Here is a 25,981-nt window from a genome sequence, read left to right on the forward strand (position 1 = left end):
GTGGATTCTTTATCACTGAGCCACCTGGGAACCCCTCTGTTATCTCTTAATACGTTGCAACAAAAGCCATAAACAGGGCTCCAGGTTCAAGTAGTGTATTCCTGGGCTCGCAACTAGCAAAAAATTTTGCACACAGGATATTTTATTTAACAAAACATGCAATATGTAAAAGTATTACAAATGGTAAAATTTGTATTAAGATGAATCCTAAGGTATATGGCATTTTCACATTTATGCACTTTTTCTTCATGATATTTTCACATCAAACCTCTTATCATTTTTGTCATTGTATATATCTCTAGGTTTTTATATTTTTAACTTGTATTAAAGCTGCTGAGGATTTATCTCATTCCTGGATAGCATCCTTTTCAATGGAAATAAAGGCTTTAATTAAAGATGATGTGTATAAAGATGCAATACACTTAGGCTATTAGCAATTCTCAAAATTTGGAAGCATAAGATTCACTTGGTTCCTATCTGGAAATAAAGATTCCCAGTATTACTCCAGCTACACTGAATCTAAGTTTGTGGCTGTGTGTGTGTTAGTCACTCAGTTGTGTCCAACTCTCTGTGACCCCACGGACTGCAGCCCACCAGCCTCCTCTATTCATGGAATTTTTCAGGCAAGAATACTGGAGTAGATAGCCATTCTCTTTTCCAAGGGATCTTCTCAAGCAGGGATCAAACCCAGGTCTCCTGAATTGAAAGCAGAATCTTTACTGTCTAAGCCATCTGGGAAGCTTTTGGCTAGGCAGGAATACAAACTTTTATGGATAGCTCTCATCCTCACCCAGGTAATTCTGAACTGTGTGGTCTGTGAACTTCACTCTGAGGAACGCTTGTGAAAAAAGCTTCTATAAAGGAGGGAAGGAGGCGCCTTGGGAGGGATGGTGAACAGTGGTATGTGGACACAACAGATGATCACCAGATCCTTGATTCAGCTGCACTGAGACTGAAAAGACACTCACCATACCAACTTCAAGGTCTTCTCTTCACTCGATCTAATAAACATGTATCTGCTATATTACTTGAATATTATTTTTTAAATAATATTATTTTTTAAATTAATGGATCTACACTCAGCAGAATACAGATTCCAAGTGGGGCAGGAAAGAGGAGACTGCCTTCCTTCTTCCAGGACTGGACTGCGTTGATTTACATATTAATATGTAATATAAATATGGTGGCTGAAGGAAGAGAGGCAGGATTCCAATGTGACATTCCAACAAAGCTTCTTGTCCAGGGAAATAGGGCTTCCCAAGTGGTGCTAGTGGTAAAGAACCCACCCACCAATGCAGGAGACGCAGGTTTGATCCCTGGTTCCAGAATATCCCCTGGAGTAGGAAATGGCATCCCACTCCAGTATTCTTGCCTGGAGAATTCCATGAGGAGAGAAGCCTGGTGGATTACAGTCCATGGGGTCCCAGAGGGTCAGACACACCCGAGTAACTGAGCATGCCCATCCAGGGAAATGGCTTTTGATCAGATCTAAGTTGGGGGATTCACACAGTTGATATAAACAAAAGCTTCTGTTGGACAGCTTATTGCACCATCACACCATCCTAATACCAAAATGGATGGGGAGGGAGAAAGCTACCAGGCTGTCTTGACCCTTTTGTAATCCCATGGACTGCAGCCCAACAGTCTCTTCTGGTCATGGAATTTTTCAGGCAAGAATACTGGAGTGGGGTGCCATTTCCTACTCCAGGGGATTTTCCCAACCCAAGGATCAAACCTGAGTCTCCTGTTTCTCTTATATTGGCAGGCAGATACTTTACCACTTGTACCACCTGGGAAACCCACCAGATCATCAAGAGGCAAAGATTTATTCCTTCTCAGAGATGTGAGGACACCTTTCTCTCACACTCTATTATTTTTCTCAGTCTTGTTCTGTCTGTCTCTGCCCACTGGTTATTAGTTACTCATAAATATTGATTGGGTAAAATAGTAATTATAATAATGAAACTAGTTGATATAACTATATCACTCCACATTTTAAGTTGTATCAAAACAAAGAAAAGCTTCACTGAGCAGTGAAAGCTCTGATCATCTCTTTGATTTGGAAATATTTTCATGAAGAAGCTACCTCTTTCATCTGTACTTCTTTAATCTGTACCTTTTACCACTTTGCTCCACGAGATCCTTCTTAATGATGGGTTAAGGCCTTGTACACTTCTATCTACACTATGGCCAGATACATCTTATTGGCTGGGCCATGTCTTAATTGTTTTGCCCAGATAGAGAGTGAGCTGTTGACTGAAGACAGGAAACACAAGAAGTTGCTCCAACAATTAAGAGGGTGTGGAAATACAATAATGAAATAGCACAGAAGCAACTGCTGGGTTATACCATTAAATGAACCCGCTTATTGGGCAAAGGTGGACAGTGTCTATCTTTCAAAGGACAGATTATGGATTTCCTTCAAGTCTAAGAAAATTCACAAAGAAAATATGTGAGCATTTCGTTCTAGCAGATGTTGTTACACACCAAATAAACAAATTAAATAAAAAATTCTTAGATAATTAGCCTGTTATAAATTGGCCTTTTTAACTGCATCCAAGGAAGGAATAACAATCAGTTGTATTCAATAAATGCAATTTTTTGAAATATGAGAGAGTCACATAGATGCTAGTAACAGACAAAAAAATATAAAAGCATCTACAAAAGTGTTCAACTATCAGATATCCATGGTCTGTTAAAATCACTTCCTTTTTCATTCAAAATAATTGAGATCACTTCATCCAAACTGCTTTTGTTTTGATGTTTTCTATAGAACCCATTGTTGGGTATATCTCTCTTTCCTACTAGCTTTGGACATAAAGAAATCTGCATCACCTCATGTGACCAACCTGCATTTTGTCCCTTTGTATCCACAATTCACCTACCAGTGGCTCCCTCTCTTGATACAGGCTCTGACACTTCTGAATTAGGCTGAACAAAATAAGCAGGCAAGCAAACAATCATATTCTCTGCTTGTCCACAACACTTTCTCCAATTACTCTTCTATTTCTCTCCTTCCATTCTGAGACAATGTTCAGGGTCAGGCATTAAGTGTTCTCATGGGTCAGGCACTGTGCCAGTCTTCAGAGGTGAGATAAATAACAAAATAAATAACAAAATGATAACACATAGTCCCTCATTTGAGTCCAAGACTACCTTAAGGGAAAAAAAAGAGAAAATGTGCAGTATATAGTGCAATAATGATCAAAGAAGGGGATGGGCAGATTTCCTGCCTACATTCTTTACTATGCAATCTACTCTCTTCTTTTAGCATCTTTTTTTTTTTTTTTTTAGGTATTATCCAGGTAGCCTCCTGAAAATGTACTTTAAATACAATTAATAGCATATTTCTAGCAAAATCCAAGGTGTTTTCTCATTAACTATCCTCCATGATTGCAGAAGAATTTGACCTGATTGCAACAGCATTCCCAGTTTGGATTGATCACTGTCTTTTTCGCAGAATATTCTATTCTCCTGGATTCAAGATTCTGTACTCTGTTTGCTCTCTGGTCACATTTCAAGGCATGCCTTTCCTCTCTGATTCATTTCTATCCCATTTTCAGCATTAATGCAGCTTTTCTTCTAAAACTAAACCTCTTTCCTTCTCTATCTATTGGAAAGTACTCTACTCAAAGGAAGCTCTGATTCTGAAGGCTCTATTTATCACCTCCAAAAACTTTCAAATTTCAGATTTCCCAAAGTTGCAGATGACACCATCCTTATGGCAGAAAGTGAAGAAGAACTAAAGAGCCTCTTGATGAAAATGAAAGAGAAGAGTGAAAAAGTTGGCTTAAAACTCAAGTATTACTCAGCCATTAAAAAGAATACATTTGAATCAGTTCTAATGAGGTGGATGAAATTGGAGCCTATTATACAGAGTGAAGTAAGCCAGAAAGAAAAACATCAATACAGTATACTAATGCATATATATGGAATTTAGAAAGATGGTAACAATAACCCTGTATACGACACAGCAAAAGAGACACTGATGTATACAACAGTCTTTTGGACTCTGTGGGAGAGGGAGAGGGTGGGATGATCTGGGAGAATGGCATTGAAACATATATAATATCATATATGAAACGAGTCGCCAGTCCAGGTTTGATGTACGATACTGGATGCTTGGGGCTGGTGCACTGGGACGACCCAGAGGGATGGTATGGGGAGGGAGGAGGGAAGAGCGTTCAGGATGGGGAACACATGTATACCTGTGGCAGATTCATTTTGATATACGGCAAAACCAATACAATATTGTAAAGTTAAATAAAATAAAATTAAAAAAAAAAAAACCTCAACATTCAGAAAACTAAGATCACAGAATCCAGTCCCATCACTTCATAGCAAATAGATGGGGAAATAAGGGAAACAGTGTGAGACTTTATTTTGAGGGGGCTCCAAAATCACTGCAGATGGTGACTGCAGCCGTGAAGTTAAAAGACACTTGCTCCTTGAAAGAAGAGCTATGACAAACCTAGACAGCATATTAAAAAACAGAGACATTAATTTGCCAACAAAAGTCCATATGGTCAGAGCTATGGTTTTTCCAGTATTCTTGCAGGGATGTAAGAGTTGGACCATAAAGAAAGCTGAGCGCCAAAGAATTGATGCTTTTGAACTGTGGTATTGGAGAAGACTCTTGAGTGTCTCCTTGAAAGGAGATCAACCAGTCCATCCTAAAGGAGATCAGTCCTGAATATTCTTTGGAAGGACTGATGCTGAAGCTGAAGCTCCTGTACTTTGGCCACTTGATGCAAAGAGCCAACTCCTTAGAAAAGACCCTGATGCTGGGAAAGACTGAAGGCAGGAGGAGGAGGCGACAGAGGATGAGATGATTGGATGGCATCACCGACTCGATAGACATGAGTTTGAGCAAGCTCTGGGAGTTGGTGATGGATAGGGAAGCCTGGCGTGCTGCAGTCCATAGGGTGGCAGAGAGTTGGACACGACTGAGCAACTGAACTGAACTGAACTGAAAGTTTCATTTCCATAGCATTAACCATCTGCTAGGCAGTTCCCTTTATCCACCGATGTTTAAAATCAAATTGGTCCTCTTTCCTCAACTATCATCTCTTAACATATTACAATTAGGTTTTCTAAGGCCAAAAACATGGAATAAATGTTGACTTTTGTCTCTTCCCTTCAACAAGTGCCAAATCTTTTATTCTTTTTTGCCATGTCTATAATATTTTGGTTCTTATTTCTATTCCCATGACCATCACTCCAATCCCAGACACTCGAAGTATTTCTCCTTCTGTTTGGTTTTCTCTGAAATGTTACAATAATGCCTAAGCAATCTGAGTCCTGTCTTTCTATGACTTAGTCAACTTTTCATGAAGTTGCCAAACAAATCTTTCTGAAATATCACTTAAATGGGTACAAACCAACCTTCTAACTGCCTTCTTGTTTCTCTTTTATCATGTGTCTATATGTCACCTAGTTCCTGAACTTTTCGTAATCTGGTCCATATCCACCAACTTATTATATTTCTAATTATGCCTGAATATGAAAATTCTCATCAAATCAGGATTTCTGTAGCTATCTCCCAAATATGAATGTAATTTGTATATCTTTACCTTTTAAAATTGTGTTCATTTCACATGTTAGCAAGGTAATGCTCAAAATCCTTCAAGCTAGGCTTCGACCATATATGAACAGAGAACTCCCAGATGTACAAGATGGATTTAGAAAAGGCAGAGGAATCAGAGATCAAATTTCCAACATTTGTTGGGTCATGAAGGAAGCAAGGGAAATCAGGAAAAACATCTATTTCTGCTTCATTGATGATGCCAAAGCCTTTGACTGTGTGGATCACAACAAACTGTGGAGAGTTCTTAAAGAGATGGGAATATCAGACTACTTTACCTACCTCCTGAAAATCCTGTAGAAAGGTCAAGAAGCAACAGTTAGAACTGGACATGGAACAACAGGTTCTTTCAAAACTGGGAAAGGAGTATGTCAAAGCAATATATTGTTACCCTGCTTATTTAACTTATATGCAGAGTACATCATTCAAAATGCTGGGCTGGATGAATCACAAACTGGGATGAAGATAGCCAGGAGAAATATTAATAACCTCAGACATGCAGATGACACCACCCTTATGGCAGAAAGCAAAGAGGAACTAAAGAACCTCTAAATGGAAGTGAAAGAGGAGAGTGAAAAATCTGGCTTAAAATTCAACATTCAAAAACTAAGATCATGACATCCAGTCTCATCATTTCATGGCAAAAAGAAGCAGAAAAATTGGAAACAGTGACACACTTTATTTTCTTGGGCTCCAAAATCACTGAGATGGTGATTGCAGCCATGAAATTAAAAGATGTTTGCCCCTTAGAAGAAAATCTATGACAAACCTAAACCACATATTAAAAAGCAAAGACATGACTTTGCCAACAAAGGTCTGTCTAGTCAAAGCTATGGTTCTTCCAGTAGTCACGTACAGATGTGAGAGTTGGCCCATAAAGAAGGCTAAGCACTGAAGAATCAATGCTTTCAAACTGGGCTGTTGGAGAAGGCTATTGAGAAAATCCCTTGGACTGCAGGAGATCAAACCAGTCAATTCTAAAGGAAATCGACCCTGAATATTCATTGGAAGGACTGATGCTGGAGTTGAAAATGCTGACTGTCTTATAGATTTAGCTCCCTAGTAGACACTCAACACATATTCCCTGAGTGCCTACAGAATGCCAAACTAGGTAAAACATCTTTTGGTATAGAGTTATGCTTATCCACAACATCTAAATATTGAATGCCAGGCTGTTTCTGCTATATCAGTTCCCCCTATCTAACTTTATGTAAGCTACAAGCTCATTAATCTTATAAAATGACTGATTGCCCTCAGCTCCCTTAAGTGAAACAATTGCTAACATACACTAATGAGTCATCAGGTGGGGCTGATAAGCAAGAAGAATATTAGTCCATTTCTTTTCAAATTGGTCGCACAATGAAATCATATGGGGAGCTTTAAAAATCTCAAGATTTGGGTTCCACCCCAGAGTTCCTGACTTAAATGATAAGGTCTGAGGCCTGGACATCAGGAAGTTCAAAATCCTTCCAAATCATTCTAATATTCACTAAAAAAATGAGAACCCCTAGATTAACACCTCCTGGTGAAGGAAACGGCAACCCACTCCAGCATTCTAGCCTGGGGAATCCCACAGACAGAGGACCCTGGCGGGCTACAGTCCATGGGTTTGCAAAGGAGTCTGACACAACTCAGTGACTAAACAATAAGATTAGCCCATAGCTTAAAGACTAGAGTTTTCAGTCCAGAGTATGGTGGTAAACATTTAAAATGTTTTGACATTCTCTGTCCCAAAGCTGGCCAGAGCTTCAATATGAAGACCTGATTGAGATAACTGCCTCCGCAATCCTTATGCATAATACATGGGTTATACAACTATCCAATCATGGTTTGCTAAGACCACTTACAATGACTACCAATTCTAAGCCACAATGAGTTATGCAGTCCTCTTCAGAAAGACTGCAAGACCCTGATTCAATTCTCTAAGATCCTTGGTCTAGCATTGTTTATTAATAGGAAAGCCAGCTATTGTCTTAAGGAGTACAGATTGATTTCATAAATTATAAAGAATAAATTTTGTCTGACATTTATGTAAAATTTAATTTTTCAAAAATCTTTTGTGTCTTCATTATGTAAAACAAGCCAGTGAGGCCAAAACAACAATTATTACCTCTTTTTGAAAACTGGAGACACTAAGGCTGAAACAAGTTTGGTGATTTAACTTAAATTGTGTAGTCAATGGCCAAAATAACACTGGAAGTCAGATATATTAATCAAACATTCAATGCTCTGCTAACTTCACATAAAAATCTCTTTGAATATAACTTGTCATGTGCTAGAGCATCATGCCAGGTCCTTTAAGAACAAAAAGAAATATACATATCCTGGTGAAGTTTAAACTTAAATTAGGAAGATAATATACATATATGTAATACTATATCTATGATAAACAGACACACACACGCGCATGCACACACACACACACACACACACACACCCTTGACCAACCATCTTTACCTAAAATATCCCATTTTTATCCAAGTCTAAAATATCAGTATTCTAAGCTTTGACTATGATTTCTCTTTTTTATATATACTTAAATTATTTTCATTACTTATTTTTAATAGAAATGATGCTCATATACTTCTTTTGCAGTCTATAATTTAGAGTACAGGAAAATCTTCTACTGAAATATTCTAGGGTAAAAATATTGCCTACCAGTCCAGTACTCTTGCTTGGAGAATTGCATGGGCAGAGGAGTTTGGCAGGCTATAGTTCATGGGGTCACAAAGAGTCGGACATGACTGAGTAACTGACTGAGCACACAAAAATATTATCACCACTCATACTGAGCACCTAAAAAAAATCTGACATGCAGCTTAGGATTAAAAGATATATATTTTTAGTGATTACAAATTTCAACACAAAGTTTAATTATATGAGATACAATGATGACATAGTTAAATAGATAATTTCATATATAATCTTCCCAGATTACAGTAATTATAATCATGAGTGTTGTGAAACTTTGAAAGAATAACAGTAAATGATTCTATATTTAAAATATGAAAATGAAGATGTACTATACTAAAACTTCAGGCATTTAGCTCAGGCTGAAAATATTTTTAAAAGTGACAATGCTTTTCACCATTTGATTTAAAGAAGCAAAAACAATTCAACAGAAAAGATTATACACAATAGATTCGATTCCTAAAGTATATATCATTTAATAAGTAAGCATGTATGGATTCTAGAGCCACACTAAAGAAGGAAAGTGTTTTCACAATTTCTGAATTTAGAAAGAGATTTCTATGCTGGAAGGAAAGACTGTTTGTTGTTGATGTTGTTTAGTCACTATGTCCAACTCTTTTGCGACCCCATGGGCTGTAGTCTGCCAGGCTCCTCTGTTCATGGGATTTCCCAGGCAAGAATACTGGAGTGAGTTCCATTTCTTTCTCCAAGAGAAGATACCTAAGTTTCAAAGTTTTAGTGACTAAATATTCCTACCCTAGTCCTCACATGCTCCCTCATCCTCCTTGCTCCCCATCTTTCTCTCAAAGCCAACTCAGCCTCTCACTTGTAAATAAAATCTGGGTAATAGTCAGTCAGAAAATCTGTGCAAAGCCAGACAGGCTAGGGGGTTACACAATAAAGAACCAAGTTGGAGCAGAAAGCAGAAAAAGAGCCTGTGGGCACAGAACTGAAAGGAGGGCCCAAGGACTCTGCTGTCAGAGATGAAAAGCATACACACCACAGACATGTGAAGTATACCTGAGAGTATTTGAAGATAGGAGAAACAGAAAAAATAATTTCAAAGTATTTTTCCAGGAAAATTTATTTTGTAAATATAACAATATTTCCTTGAATTTGATCTTGTTCAGAAAAGGACATGTCGCATCTGGGCTTGATACATAAATACCATTCCTTATTCATAATTTCTCAGTAACAGGAAATCACTAGTATAATGGAAATTTATAATATTCTCTAGAATATCAACAGTGATAAGCTGTCCTAAATTAATTACTTTATAATTTCTCACTCTAATATCCCTAGGACATTCTGGCCAAAAACTATGCTGGTTATTATATTATGCCACCAAAACAGCATTTCAGACAAGCTTTGAGAAATATAAAATATTAATTTCTACAGAAGATGTGAAAACCAACTTCTAAGGATAAAATAAAGGAAAGTTAAGGGTGGTTAAGGGAACTAAATGGGAAAATGTAACTTGTCTGATGACAGATAAATCTTTGAGAAAATAGCCTAGAGGCCAGTTAATAAAATCCCTCTGGAGTAGGAGAGGTTCACTATATTGACGGTGGTAATAGTTTCATGGTAGACATCTGTCAAAACTTATCAAATTTATCAAAACTTACCACACTTTAAATGTGTGAAATTTATTATCTCCCAGTCAACCTAAAAAAAGAAAAAGAAAGTATCCAGGCTACAGATGCATGAACACAAGTGTCCATCTGCAATTCAGAAGGAATATCAGTTTTCAATAGCACTTAGAAACTTGGAAGCTATCATGTTGCTAAAACACATATATAAATATATTCCATCCACATTAGATGAAATATGTAAAATTTAACACTTTGAATTAAAGTAGCAATTTACATGAGTGTTATGTAAATAAAATTAACATTTAGGTTGAAGAAGAGACTAGGAAGCACATGGCAGTATGAAGAAGGATGATTATTTGGTATGGAAGGATGTTTGGTGTTTCCAGGGACCAAATATCCATCTGCAAATTGAAAAAGTGGCTGGTTTGCAAGTAGAAAGGTGATAGAAGACTCAATCATCTATTCCTTCATTTATTTAACAAATACTTCTTGAAGTCTTATGAATGCTAAGCATTGCAAATCAATGGTTGCAAAAGAGACACAGGGTGTTCTCTATCTTCATTAATTTCCAGTGTGGCAGAGAACAAAGCTATCAATCAAGCCACCTCACAAAAATGATATTATCCAGTGGAAAGTGACAAGGAAATATCCATGAAAGAGTATCCCAGTAGTGTCAGGGATGGGTTCCCTGGGAAGGTGTTGTTTGAGCTGGGATGTTCAGAATGAGTCTTTCTTAACTATGAGAGAGAAGACAGAATGTATAAAGACCCTGGAGAAGGTAAAACATGGTGCTTCTAAATAACTAAAACAGAAGTTGGTCAATTTAAGAGGTACCTAGGAGTTAAAAAATCTATGTGTCTTTGTGGTAGACTGTGTTTAGAAGGAGACAGAAGTAGCAAGCATGATATCAAGATTTCTGCAAGTGAATACATATATGTGGCATCACTGCAGATGATGACTATGGCCATGAAATCAGAAGATGATTGCTTCTTGACAAGAAAGTGATGACAAACCTAGACAGTGTATTGAAAAGCTGAGACTTTACTCTGCCGACAAAGGTCTACATAGTCAAGGCTAGGGTTTTCCCAGTGGTCACGTGTGGCTGTGAGAGCTGGACCATAAAGAAGGCAGAGCACCAAAGAATTGATGCCTTGGAACTGTGGTGCTGGAGAAGACTCCTGAAAGTCCCTTGGACAACAAGGAGATCAAACCAGTCAGTCTTAAGGGAAATGAACCCTGAATATTCGTTGGAAGGACTGATGTTGAAGCTGAAGCTTCAGTATTTTGGTCATCTGATGCAAACTGCTGACTCATTGGAAAAGTCCACGATGCCAGGAAAGATTGAGGGCAAAAAGAGAAGAGGGCAGCAGAGGATGAGATGGCTAGATGGCATCACCGATGCAATGGACATGAACTTGGGCAAACTTCAGGAGATGATGAAGGACAGGCAGGCCTAGTGTGCTGCATTCCATGGTGTCACAGAGTTGGACACGACTGGGAGACTGAATAACAAAAAATGTGGCATTTATTAGACAGAAAACAGAGGACAGAGGTGAGGCTGGAGGTAGGTGTTTGTTCTAATTTCATGGTGTCCTAGAATTTTCCGCTAAAGCTGCTAAACAAGACCACAACACAATTTTAAATGTCTGTGTATCAAAGGATACAATCAACAGAGTGAAAAGGTAGCCCATAGGAAGGGAGAAAATATTTGCAAAACAATATCTGATCAAGGGTCTACTCTTATAACTCTACAACAACAAGGCAATGGGCTTAAATAAACATTTCTTCAAGGAAGATATAAATATAGCCAACAAGCACATGAAACAATGCTCAATATAGCCAATCATTAGAGAAATGGAAACCAAAATCACAATGAGATATCATCTGACATCCACTGTGATTACTACTATAAGATTAAAAAAAAATCACAGAAAATCACAAGTGTTGCCAAGGATATAGAGAAACTGGAACCCTTGTGCACTATTAGTAGAAGTATAAAATGGCACGGCTGCTATGGAAAACAGTATAGAAGTTCCTCAAAGAATTAAAAAGATAACTACTATATGATCTAGCAATATCACCTCTGGATGTAAATCCAAAATAATTGAAAGCAGGGTGATAAAGAGATATTTGTATACCCATGCTCATAGCTGGATTATTCACAATGGCCAAAAGGTTAAAGGCACACAAATGTCCACCAACAGATGAATGGATAAATGAAACACAGTATAAATATACAATAAAATAATATCCAGCCCTAAAAAGGAAAGGCATTTTGACATATGCCACAATATGCATAAACCTTGAGGACCTTATACTAACTGAAATAAACCAATCACAATAAGACAAATGCTATGATTCCACTTATATGCATCTAGAGTAGTAAAACTCATCAAAAAAGAAACTCACATAGTGATTGCCAGTGGCTTGGGGGAAGGCAAACTTGGAGGTTGTTTAATAGGTATAGAATTTCAGTTTTGCAAGGTGAAAAAGTTATGGAGATTAGTGACTCAACCATATGATTATACTTTACATGACCAAACTACACACTTAAAATGGTTATAATAATATATTTTATGTGTATTTTACAATTAAAAATTTTAAATATACTAAATAAATAGTATTATTGATAGCTTCCTAGCTATATAATTGATCAATTAGTAGCCAGTTAACCAGATAGAGAGATTTTTGAGAAAAGCCATGAACAGAAAATAGAAATTTTGGAATCATACAAAAGCAATAATAATTTTATTATACTGTATTCTTCTCCTCCCTTCATCCATCAAATCTTGACTTTTCAGTGACTTTATAAATAGAAAGGCTTCTCATCCTATCCTCCCCAAAACCTAAGTTTGACAAGAGAGGCTGGTTTCATTAGCTAGGTGAAAACAATTTGAAGAGCAACAGCAGACATGGAGTGTCTGTAGCTGTGTTAAACTGCCACAACAAAGAAATCTCTACCTGCCTAAATATATAATTCCAGCAAAATTAAAAATTAGAAGTGTAGATAGAGGCAAAAAAAAATAAGACTACTCAAAAGAGTAGTCTTATTTAAGAGTAGTCTTATTTTCCTAGAAAAATCCACTGTTTAAACATCATATACATCCCTCTAAAATAATATTATTCTTCCTACCTTGTTTGCGTACATCCTCAACAGCAGCAACCAGTTCTTCTTTGAGATCTTGACTCTCCTTAGCAATCTGTTCACCTTTTTCCAGAAAGTTCTGAGTGGCTTGTTCTACAGATGCAGCCAGTACATGGGCTTTCTTTGACCTTCCTTTCTTTTTACCGGATGGGCCTTTGTTGCTTGTATTGACAAGTGTTGTCACCTTGAGTACAAAAAAAAAATTGTAAAATTCCTCTGCATAACTGTCCAGAAATAGTGTATTATTATCTCATAATTTTAAAATATCCTTTGTATATTAAATCATGAATACATATCACATAGCCTCATCTTAAGGAAAATGTGGAATTATATGGATTAGCATATAAATTAATAGCTATTTATCTCCTGCAGGGGGAAAAAAAAAAAGGATGTGGATAAAGGAGGAAGAGCAGACTTGTAAGTAGCTCAAATTTTTCAATCCACTGGAGGTTCTGCTTTCACAGATTGACAAATACAGTGCTGGTTAGAGTACCTAGCTTCAGGGAGGAAAGAAAATAGAATAAACGGTGGAAATGCCTTTGAGCTTTCAGTCAGGAAAACCAGTACCCAAGTGAGCTCAGAAATGAGGACAGAGATGAAATAGTAGTTAATAAATGGTGGACCATCAAAATGCATGATTTACATGTCACTTTCCAAAGGCTTTAAATGAAGATTATTGCTATTTCTGATTTCATCTTATAAAAACAATGTGGTACACTTGATCTGAAGAGCCTGAATGACTCAGTCTCAACATTTGGTTAACCTGCGAAAATTTCCAGAATAGAAAGTAGATTTGCATTATCACTCCTTTTCTAGGTATCATAATTTGGATACATATTTCAATTGCCAAACTTCTTTTAGTGCTACATCTAGAGCAATTTAATCTGCTAACAAAGCTTTTAATATCTTTTAAACATTATCTCCTATCGACTTCTGAATATTTTCTGTCAGTGAGAAGTCTGGGAGGGAAATGAATGCAACTGTTTCATATTCTCTTTAGCTAGTCATCTACACCTCTGCATTATTTTTATCAGATTCATAGGAATGTGGGTGTTGTAGTTTATTTGCACTGAGGTGTCTATCCTGCTTAGCAAACTAAAGCTTTTATTGGAAGTTATCAAGAAAGCTAGTCTATAGAAAAGTTTTAAATGCTTTAGTCTCTGCTCTTTACTCCAAATTACAGAGCAAGCAAAGTGATTTGGCAAGTCACAATCAATGTCTAGTCAGTTTATTGGGAAAGATATAATACCAGAAGGAAAAAAAAGTATTAAAAAAATGAACTAAGATGATGAATGAAGTAGAACCATTACTTCACACGTGGTTACTACAGAAATGGGAGCCATCATATTCAGCTTTCTTTTGATTGCTAATTAATTAGATACAGAGAATTAAAGAAGGACTCTCTAAGGACATTTAAGCACATAGACTAGCTAAAAAAAAGAAAGATAAAATCATTAAGAATAAGACTGCCCAAAAATGATAGTTAACTGTAAAATATATATGGAGTCAGTCACACTTTATAGTCTTTCCAGTTCACCTACAGAAAGAGCTAGTCACTCAGTTGTGTCTGGCTCTTTGCAACCCCAAGGGCTGTAACCTCTGTCTGTGCAATTCCCCAGGCAGGAATACTGAAGTGGGTAGCTATTCTCTTCTCCAGGGGATCTTCCCAACCCATGTATCAAACCCAGGTCTCCTGCATTGCGGGCAGATTCTTTACCATATGAGCTACAAAGGAAGCCCCAACTTACAGAGGCAACCTTCAGAAGACAGACAGTATGTCTCCAAAGTCAATTTTCTTAGGGACAAGAGCATTCTCCTTAATGTGGATTTACTCTAACACATTGATGTATAAAAGATATGACACTGAAAGATGAACTCCCAGGTAGGTAGGTGCCCAATATGCTACTGGAAAAGAGAGGAGAAACGGCTGAAGAAGGAGTGAAGAGGCTGAGCCAAAGCGAAAACAACAACCGGTTGTGGATGTGACTGGGATGGAAGTAAAGTCAGATGCTGTAAAGAACAATATTACATAGGAAACTGAAAGCTAAGTCCATGAATCAAGGTAAATCGGAAGTGGTCAAACAGGAGATAGTAAGAGTGAACATTGACATTTTAGGAAGCAGTGAATTAAAATGGACCAGAATGTGCGAATTTAATTCAGATGACCATTATAACTACTACCGTGGCCAACAATCCCTTAGAAGAAATGGCTTAGCCTTCATACTCAACAGAAGAGTCCAAAATGCAGTACTTGTGGCAATCTCAAAAAGGACAGAATGATCTCGGTTCATCTCCAAGGCAAGCCATTCAATATCACAGCAATCCAAGTCTATGCCCTAACCACTAATGCTGAAGAAGCTGAAGTTGAATGAAGTTGAATGAAGACCTTTTAGAACTAACACCAAAAAAGATGCCCTTTTCATTATAGGGGACTGGAATGCAAAAGTAGGAAGTCAAGAGATACCTGCAGTAAGAGGCAAGTATGGTCTTGGAGTACACAATGAAGCAGAGCAAAGATTAACAGAGTTTTGTTAAGAGAATGCCCTGGTCATAGCAACCACCCTCTTACAACAACACAAGAGATGACTCAACACAGGGACACCACCAGATGGTCAATACCGAAATCAGAATGATTCTATTCTTTGCAGCTGAAGATGGAGAAGCTCTATACAGTCAGCAAAAACAAGACCAGGAGCTGACCGTAGCTCACATCATGAACTCCTTATTGCCAAATTCCGATTTAAATTGAAGAAAGTAGGGAAAACCACTAGAACATTCAGGTATGACATAAATCAAATCCTTTATGATTATACAGTGGAAGTGAGAAACAGATTCAAGGGATCAGATCTGATAGAGTGTCTGAACAACTATGGACAGAAGTTTGTAACATTGTACAGGAGGTGGTGGTCAAAACCATCCCCAGGAAGAAGAAATGCAAAAAGGCAGAATGGTTGTCTGAGGAGGCCTTACAGATAGCTGAGAAAAGAAGAGAAGCTAAAGGCAAAGGACAAAAGGAAAGATATATCCATCTGAATGCAGAGTTCCAAAGAATAGCAAGGAGAGATAAGAAAGCCTTCCTCTGTGCAAAGAAATAGAGGAAAACAACAGAATGGGAAAGACTAGAGATCTCTTCAAGAAAATCAGAGATACTGAGGGACATTTCATGCAAAAATAGGCACAATAAAGGACAGAAATGGTATGGACCTAACGGAGGCAGAAGATATTAAGAGGTGGCAAAAATACACAGAAGTATACAAAAAAGATCTTAATGACCCTGATAAGCACAATGATGTGATCTCTCACCTAGAGCCAGATATCCTAGAGTGTGAAGTCAAGTGGATCTTAGGAAATATTACTACGGACAAAGCTAGTGAAGGTGATGGAATTCCAGCTGAGTTATTCCAAATCCTAAAGGGCGATGATGTGAAAGTGCTGCACTCATTATGCCAGCAAATTTGGAAAACTCAGCAGTGGCCACAGGACTGGAAAAGGTCAGTTTTCATTCCAATCCCAAAGAAAGGCAATGCCAAAGAATGCTCAAACTACTGCACAATTACACTCATCTCACACACTAGCAAAGCACTGCTTCAAATTCTCCAAGCTACGCTTCAACAGTATGTGAACCAAGAACTTCTAGATATTCAAAATGGATTTAGAAAAGGCAGAGGGACCAGAGATCAAATTGCCAACATCTGTTGGATCATAAAAAAAGCAAGAGAATTCTAGAAAAACATCTACTTCTGCTTCATTGACTATGCTATATATAGTCTTTGACTGTGTGCATCACAACAAATTATGGAAAATTCTTAAAGAGCTGGGAATGCCAGACCACCTTACCTGCCTCCTGAGAAATCTGTATGCAGGTCAAGAAGCAACAGTTAGTACCAGGCATGGAACAATGGACTGGTTCCAAATTGGGAAAGGAGTATGTTAAGTCACTATATTGTCAACTTGCTTATTTAACTTGTACGCAAAATGCTGGGCTGGATGAAGCACAAGCTGACAATGAATCTATCAAAATGACTACATTGTGGTTCCTTTTCTGTAAAGACAGACAGATTTCAATTTTTCTGTTATCTCATGGTTCATTACTGTATTAAGCACAGTTTAGGTAATGTTCATAATAGGAAGTCTGTACGAAGTGTCTGTTATGTTTGTGCCAAAAAATAAAACATGGAATATTACCAGGAAGGTCCTAAGAAAAGTGTGATTACTTTCAAATGCAGCAAATCAATTCAGTCCTCTTTTAGAAAACAAACTCATTTACTCACACGTGGAAGAATGTAAAACGGATGTAACAGCACAGAATAGAGGGAAAATTAGGTGGCTCCAAAATGCTCATGTTTTAATCAGTTTAGAATAAAGAAATAATTGTTAACTCTTCCCATTGTTATTCAGTGTTTTGTTAAAGTACAAAGTCAACAATTCAGATATGAAAAAAGGCAGGACAGATATAAATATTATAAAGGTAGATACTAAATTGTCATTACTTATAGGGATTATGATGGTATCAAGAAAATACAAAAAAATAAAAGAAAAACTATTAGAACTATTTGTGGCTAATACTAGACATCAATACAAATCAAGTAGAACAACATTACCAATGAAAAATCTAGTTTAAAATACCCTATTCACAATAACCATAAATTGATATTATCCAAGATAACCATGACACAAAATATAGAACATTGTATGAAGAAAATTATAACTTTAATGAGGAACATAAAAGATGATCTAAATAATAAAGACACACACCAATGAGCCCTGGAGACTATAAACTTCTGTGCTTAAGTTTGACATTAAGGCTGGGACTGGGTCTGGGGCAGACGTGGCTTACAGACTTTTACATGTCTAGGGCATCTTCTTGGTAATCTTTTAAGAGATGATTATTCTGTAGAAATTCTTGGTTGAATGGAATGGCTCTTCTTACCCTAACCAGGCACTGTCTAATCCCATACCAACTTTCACCCAAGAGTCATTCAAGATCTACACAGTCCCATTACCTCTCTAACAATTTGCAAGCATATCTTTTGTGCAGGCAAAAGAAAACATAAAAGCAACAGATGTACAGAATAATAGCATGAACATGGAAATGTGAAAATGGACATGGTGTTTTCTAGACAGTAAGGAGACCACTCTCACTTGAGAAGGGAGCTGTACATCAATGATAAAGAAAACAAGGTTGACAGATGTGGTGGAATAAAACTTTGAAAGGTTCTGAGGGCTGAGCAAAGGAGTCTAGATTTTATTAGTCAGTGCGAATATTTTTTTGAAAATGAGAAGCATGTTTGCTAAAGTGTTCTTGTTCTCCTTCCATTAATTTCTCAGCCCACTGACATTTTACTTTCATCCCCACACATCTTGAAGCAGAGTTCTCTTTAAACTGATCTCTCACTAAGGTAGTTAAAGAATTGCCTGAATCAAATTATTTTTATCTTATCAGCCTACTCTGTCTCATTTAGTGCTATTGACTTACCTCTTCTTTCTCCTAGAAATATTTCCTGGCTCGTTCTCTTAGCAATATATCTTTCTTCTCCAAACTCTAATAGCTTTTAGGAAGGCCATCAATCTTACATCTTTCTGTCCCTACCTTTATCTTCTCCCTTCTACATAGTAAAGACTTGCTGCTACCACCAACCATTTCTTTAAAAATTTATTTTGCTGACTATGCCAAAGCCTTTGACTGTGAGGATCACAAGAAACTGTGGAAAATTCTGAAAGAGATGGGAATAGCAGACCATCTGACCTGCCTCTTGAGAAACCTGTATGCAGGTCAGGAAGCAACAGTTAGAACTGGACATGGAACAACAAACTGGTTCCAAATAGGAAAAGGAGTACATCAAGGCTGTATATTGTCACCCTGCTTATTTAACTTATATGCAGAGTACATCATGATAAACGCTGGGCTGGATGAAGCACAAAATGGAATCAAGATTGCTGGGAGAAATATCAATAACCTCAGATATGCAGACGACACCACCCTTATGGCAGAAAGTGAAGAGGAACTAAAAAGTCTCTTGAGAGTGAAAGAGGACAGTGAAAAAGTTGGCTTAAAGCTCAACATTCAGAAAATGAAGATCATGGCATCTGGTCCCATCACTTCACAGGAAATAGATGGGGAAACAGTGGAAACAGTGTCAGACTTTATTTTTCTGGGCTCCAAAATCACTGCAGATGGTGACTGCAGCCATGAAATTAAAAGACGCTTACTCCTTAGAAGAAAGGTTATGAGCAATCTAGATAGCATATTGAAAAGCAGAGATGTTACTTTACCAACAAAGGTCCGTCTAGTCAAGGCTACGGTTTTTCCAGTGGTCATGTATAGATGTGAGAGTTGGACTGTGAAGAAAGCTGAGCGCCGAAGAATTGATGCTTTTGAACTGTGGTGTTGGAGAAGACTCTTGAGAGTCCCTTGGACTGCAAGGAGATCCAACCACTCCATTCTGAAGGACATCAGCCCTGGGATTTCTTTGGAAGGAATGATGCTAAAGCTGAAACTCCAGTACTTTGGCCACCTCATGCAAAGAGTTGACTCATTGGAAAAGACTCTGATGCTGGGAGGGATTGGGGGCAGGAGGAAAAGGGGACAGCGGAGGATGAGATGGCTGGATGGCATCACCGACTCAATGGACATGGATTTGAGTGAACTCCGGAAGATGGTGATGGACAGGGAGGCCTGGCTTGCTGCGATTGATGGGGTCACAAAGAGTCAGACACAACTGAGTGACTAAAGTGAACTGAACTGGACTGATAGTTGATTTACAACATTGTATTAATTTCTGCTGTACAGCGAAGTGATTGTTATACAACTTTTTCTATTCTTTTCCATTATGGCTTATCACAGTATATTGAATATGGTTTTTTGTACTTTAGAGTAGAACCCTGGTGTTTATCCATTGTATATATAATTTGCATCTACTCATCCCAAACACCCAATCCCTCCCTCCCCCACCTCTTATCCCCTGTGGCAACCACAAGTTTGTTCTCTATGACTCTGTTTCTGTTTTAAATATAGTTCATTTGTGTCCTTTTCAGATTCCACATATAAGTGATATCATATATTTGTCTTTCTCTTTCTGACTTACTTCACTTAGTATGATAATCTCTAGGTCAATCCATGTTGCTTCAATTTGCATTGTTTCATTATGTTTTTATGACTGAGCAATATTCCATTGTGTGTATATATACACATATGCTATGCTAAGTCACTTCAGTGGTGTCCGACTCTGTGTGACCCCATAGACAGCAGCCACCAGGCTCCCCCGTCCCTGGGATTCTCCAGGCAAGAACACTAGAGTGGGTTGCCATTTCCTTCTCCAATGCATCAAAGTGAAAAGTGAAATCGAAGTCGCTCAGTCGTGTCCGACTCTTATCGACCCCATGGACTGCAGCCTACCAGGCTCCTCCATCCATGGGATTTTCCAGGCAAGAGTACTGGAGTGGGGTGCCATTGCCCTCTCCGATATATACATATATACATACATATTCCACAATTTTATCAATTTATCTTTCAATGGACATTTAGGTTATTTCCATGACTTGGCTATTGTGAATAATGCACTATGAACATAGGGGTTCTTGTATCATTTCTAAATATAGTTTTATATCAACACTCTTTAAGTGGATCTACTCATCATATCATTTAGACTCAATAGCTATGTCAACTTCTCTCTAAATTTTCAATAAGGTCCCTCTCAGTACATTCCTCAATCTTAGCTTAGAAGGATTCCTGACTTTATCTAGTTCCACCTCAAATATTTTCTCAAAGTCTCTGCCTCTCATTAAAGAAGAGAAAAAATCCTACAGTTCATAGATGAGAGTGTAAGGGGTCAATGGTCTTGCCACCTTGACATAAGGATGATCCCAGTGAACCCTGGCCAATGGAAAAGCTCAGCAGTAGTCAGAGGTTTGGCACCTATTTTCAGATATGTCATGGTATATGGTGCTGTTGTCGTTCAATCACTAAATCGTGTATGACTCTCTGTGACCTCATGGACTGTAGCATGCCAGGCTTCCCTGTCCTTTACTATCTCCTGGAGTTTGCTCAAATTCATGTCCACTGGGTCAGTAATGCTATCTAACCATCTCATCCTCTGCTTCCCTCTTCTCCTTTTCCCTTTAATCTTTCCCAAGATCAGGGTCTTTCCCAATGAGTTGGCTCTTCCCATCAGGTGGCCAAAGTACTGGAGCTTCAGCTTCAGAATCAGTCCTTCCAATGAATATTCAGGGTTGATTTCCTTTTGAATTGATTGGTTTGATCTCCTTGCATTCCAAGGGACCCTCAAGAGTCTTCTCCATACCACAATTCAAAAGCATCAATTCTTCAACATTCAGCCTTCTACACAGTCCAACTCTCACATCCGTACATGACTTCTGGAAAAACCAAAGCTTTGACTATACAGACCTCTGTCAGTAAAGTGTTGTCTCTGCTTTTTAATATGCTGTCTAGGTTTGTCATCGCTTTCAAGGAACACATCTTTTAATTTTATGGCTACAGTCAAGGTTCACAGAGTTTCGAGCCCAAGAAAATAAAGTCTGTCACTGCTTCCACTTTTCCCCCTTCTATTTGCCATGAAGTGATGGGATCACTGTGATATGAGTATAAAACTATGAGACCTATGTCCACCTGATATTCTCATCACCTAATATTCTATTATAGGAATAGACCCTCCATTCTTATACAATGGCAAGTAATGCAGTTAGCCAACACCATTTCATCCTTTCTTTTTCTTGCAATGTGTTTTATTGTAAGACAACTTATCTGACTACATCTCTTCTATTTGATCAGTTCTCTGCTTCCTGGATATATAAGCACAATAAACACAGAAGACATTTTCCAAAACGATAAGCAATGGTGAGGGCACTAAGGCATTTTGTCTCAGCAATTGTGTCCATAACCAACAACAGTGTAGTTTGTCTAAGCCTTACCCATAGGGCAGTTGATTCAAAGTAAGCTCTGGAGATTATCACTGTCACCTAGGAACTGTTAGAAATATAGGCTCTAAGGCCCACTCCAGACCTACTAAAAAGAGATTCTGTATTTTAACAAGATCTCTAAGTAATTCATATGCTCAATAAAATCTGAGAAGCACTGAATTCTAGAAAAACGATTATCAGATTTATCATACCTTAGAGTCACCTTGATCTTGTTAGAAGGCAAATTCGTAGATCTTACAGTGCTTCTGTCTATGTACGTCTCTGCTAGGATATTTCACAATCGTCACATAAAATTAGGATATGTATCATTTATAGACTTTACTTTCAGAAACATCAGTTTAGCTGAAGCAAAAGAAAGTGAGAAAGAAATAGCAATGGCTTCTAGAGGTAAATCTTTCCTCTTATTTTAGGGGCCACAACATATAAAAAACAACTTATCAATGAATTGATCAAATGGTTGAAAGGCAATTTTCTCTACTAGGCAATCATAAGAAATTTGGAAAAGTAAGAGTATACAGATGTGAATGCTGTTACTTAAGCCAATATTTGAACTCGCCAGAAAACCAATAAAAGAGAACCAAGAGTTGAAAATTAAAAAAAAAAAAAAAGATGACTTGGGCACCATTTTACTAGATTCATGTACTCTTCAGATGTGGGTAGTAAGACTTTGTGAATTCTGTTGCTGCACTGCTCTGAGGTATTTCATTTGTCATAATTACTCAGCAAACATACAAAGAGAGAGAGCTTTGATTACTGTTGCAGCTTAAAAAAATAGCAAGAGCACTGTGAAGTGAATATTTGAAAACAAAATTATCAAAAACAAGTTGTTTATTCCCAAGCAACTAAAGATAAATGAAAAACTCCTTAAAGAGGAAAACTCTTTAAGGGAGTTAAAATGCTCTAATGGTAATAGAATCTTAAGTCAGGTTTTGAAAAGTGCCAAGTTAAAAAAATAATTACCAAGTAATGAGTCAAAATGTAGTCTTTCTTGAATAACTCCCAGATAAGCTAATCTATCTGGGGCTTTCCTGGTGGCTCAGACAGTAAAGAATCTGCCTTCGATGTAGGAGACCCAGGTTTGATCCCTGGATCGGGAAGATCCCTGGAGAAGGAAATGGCAACCCACTCCAGTATTCTTGCTTGGAAAATTCTGTGGATAGAGGAGTTTGGTAGGTTACAGTCTAAGGGGTTGCAAAAAGTTGGACACAACTGAGCAGCCAACACTTTCACTTTCAACCTAATCTAGGGTTTCCCTGGTGGCTCAGATGGTAAAGTTTCTGCCTGTAATGCAGGAGACACAGGAGATGCAGGTTCAATCCCTGGGTTGGGAAGAACCCCTGGTGAAGGGAATGGCAACCTACTTCAGTATTCTTGCCTGGACAATTCCATGGACAGAGGAGCCTGGTGGGCTACAGTCTATGGGGTCACAAAGAGTCAGACTGGACTGAATGACTAATGTACACACACACACAACTTAATCTATTCATTTAGTATTATATAATAAGCATAAATATGGCTTACTATATATGCTCACCTTGTGGTATAGCCCATTAAAAGTTATTTCCTTGCACAGAATCTCCATGAAATTTAAGGTATATGTATACTGTACATTTTGGAGAGAAACCAGCATGATGATACTAGTGCTCTATCAAAAAGAAGTGATAATACAGACTTATAGTAGTTGCACTCATAACTAAAGTAAGATTTCCATGTCATAGAAACTACTGCATTAGAATTTTGTATTGAACTGGTGTTTTTTTCCCAAACACAACTCCATATCCTGCTTTAGAAAAAAAGAAGTAATTACAAGAACCATAGTTATTGATGCTTCCACAGCTTCAGAAGTCAGGATTACAAATGATCCTTTGTAATGATGCACTAGTCATCATTTAAAGAGGAATAAGAATGGGGAAACAGTGGAAACAGTGGCTGACTTTATTTTGGGGGCTCTAAAATCACTGCAGATGGTGACTGCAGCCATGAAATTAAAAGACACTTGCTCCTTGGAAGGAAAGTTATGACCAACCTAGATAGCGTATTCAAAAGCATAGATATTACTTTGTCAACAAAGGTCCATCTAGTCAAGGCTATGGTTTTTCCAGCAGTCATGTATGGATGTGAGAGTTGGACTATAAAGAAAGCTGAGAGCTGAAGAATTGATGCTTTTGAACTGTGGTGTTGGAGAAGACTCTTGAGAGTCCCTTGGACTGCAAGAAGACCCAACCAGTCCATCATAAAGGAGATCAGTCCTGGGTGTTTATTGGAAGGACTGATGATGAAGCTGAAACTCCTTTCCTTTGGCCACCTGATGGGAAGAGCTCGCTCATTGGAAAAGACCCTGATGTTGGGAAAGATTGAGGGCAGGAGGAGAAGGGGATGACAGAGGATGAGATGGTTGAATGGCATCACTGAATCAATGGACATGATTTTGGGTAAACTCCGGGAGTTGGTGATAAACAGAGAGGCTTGGTGTGCTGTGGTTCATGGGATCTCAAAGAGTCAGATACGACTGAACTGAACTGAAGAATAATTCTCATCATTTTGTCTTTGAAATTTCCTCCCAGTTATCTGATATTGACAAGGTAGATCAGGATGTATGTTCACTGATACAGAGTCCTGGAAGCACGCATTCTTAAGCTTTGAAGGTAAGGTTTTACTATATCTAAAACAGACCTGAACTGCCACTAGTTGATTACTACTATAAAGAAAGCCTATATGTAATGTTTCCCATTTATTATTTTTGATAGACTCATTCCCAACTTTTAAATAGGGCCTTCTCACTCAGATGCTTTGGTATCTTTCCCCAAATACTTTATCTTGAAGAGTATACAGTTTCCAACTTATGGTGGTGTGACTTACAGACTTTTCAACTTAACAATGGTTAGAAAGCAATACACATTCAGTAGAAATATACATTCATTCTTTGAACATTAATTTTTTATCTTTTCCTGGGCTAGCAATATGTGCTATGATACTCTCTCATGATGCTGGGTAGCTGCTGCTGCTGCTAAGTCACTTCAGTCATGTCCAACTCTGTGCAATGCCATAGACAGCAGCCCATCAGGCTCCCTTGTCCCTGGGATTCTCCAGGCAAGAACACTGGAGTGGGTTGCCATTTCCTTCTCCAATGCATGAAAGTGAAGAGTGAAAGTGAAGTCACTCAGTCATGTCTGACTCTTAGCGACCCCATGGACTGCAGCATACCAGGCTCCTCCGTCCGTGGGATTTTCCAGGGAAGAGTATTGACTGGAGTGGGGTGCCGATGCTGGGTAGAGGCAGCCTCAATTCCCAGTCAACCCACCATTCCATGATCACAAGGAGAACTTGTGACCACTTATAACTATTCTGTACTCATACAACTATTTCATTTTTCACTTTCAGTACAGTATTCAATCAGTTACATTAGGGATTCAACACTTTATTTAAAATATGCTTCAGTTATCCATATACATGTATCTATTCTTTTTCAAACTATTTTCCCATGTAGGCTAAAGAATGGAGAAGGCAATGGCACCCCACTCTAGTACTCTTGCCTGGAAAATCCCATGGACGGAGGAGCCTGGTAGGCTGCAGTTCATGGGGTCGCTAAGAGTTGGACACGACTGAGCGACTTCACTTTCACTTTTCACTTTCATGCATAGGAGAAGGGAATGGCAACCCACTCCAGTGTTCTTGCCTGGAGAATCCCAGGGATGGGGGAGCCTAGTGGGCTGCTATCTATGGGGAAGCACAGTCGGACACGACTGAAGCGACTTAGCAGCAGCAGCAGCATAATGAGCTAAATTTCTTGTAACCTCCAAGGAGTATGATCTAGATAAATTGCCGTCCAGAACTTGTATTCAGTTGTATTGTATTCAGTATTCAGTTGTGCTTGAAGGAAGTTCAGGCCACCTCTCTCTCCACCTATTATATATCTCAAACACACTAAAAAAAAATAAGCAAAGAGAGAAATGGTATTATACTGGACACTGGTGGAAATGTTTATACTGCCTCACTGTTTTATCACTTATCTCAACAGAGGGGTACTCACAA

At 38.1% G+C, this 25,981-nt stretch overlaps 1 protein-coding gene across 4 annotated transcripts in view; it reads right to left on the reverse strand.

The window, feature by feature from the left end:
• CTNNA2 (catenin alpha 2) overlaps nt 1-25,981 on the reverse strand; it is a 1,363,902-nt gene that overhangs the window by 1,047,630 nt on the left and 290,291 nt on the right. For all 4 annotated transcript variants that reach the window (XM_061432723.1, XM_061432722.1, XM_061432721.1 and 1 more), the window contains exon 3: nt 13,001-13,196. In XM_061432723.1, the coding sequence (XP_061288707.1) occupies nt 13,001-13,196 (196 nt within the window). The remainder of the gene's footprint in view (nt 1-13,000; nt 13,197-25,981) is intronic.

The sequence above is a fragment of the Bos javanicus genome, chromosome 11 (genome assembly GCF_032452875.1).
Source record: "Bos javanicus breed banteng chromosome 11, ARS-OSU_banteng_1.0, whole genome shotgun sequence".
Classification (NCBI taxonomy): Eukaryota; Metazoa; Chordata; class Mammalia; order Artiodactyla; family Bovidae; genus Bos; species Bos javanicus.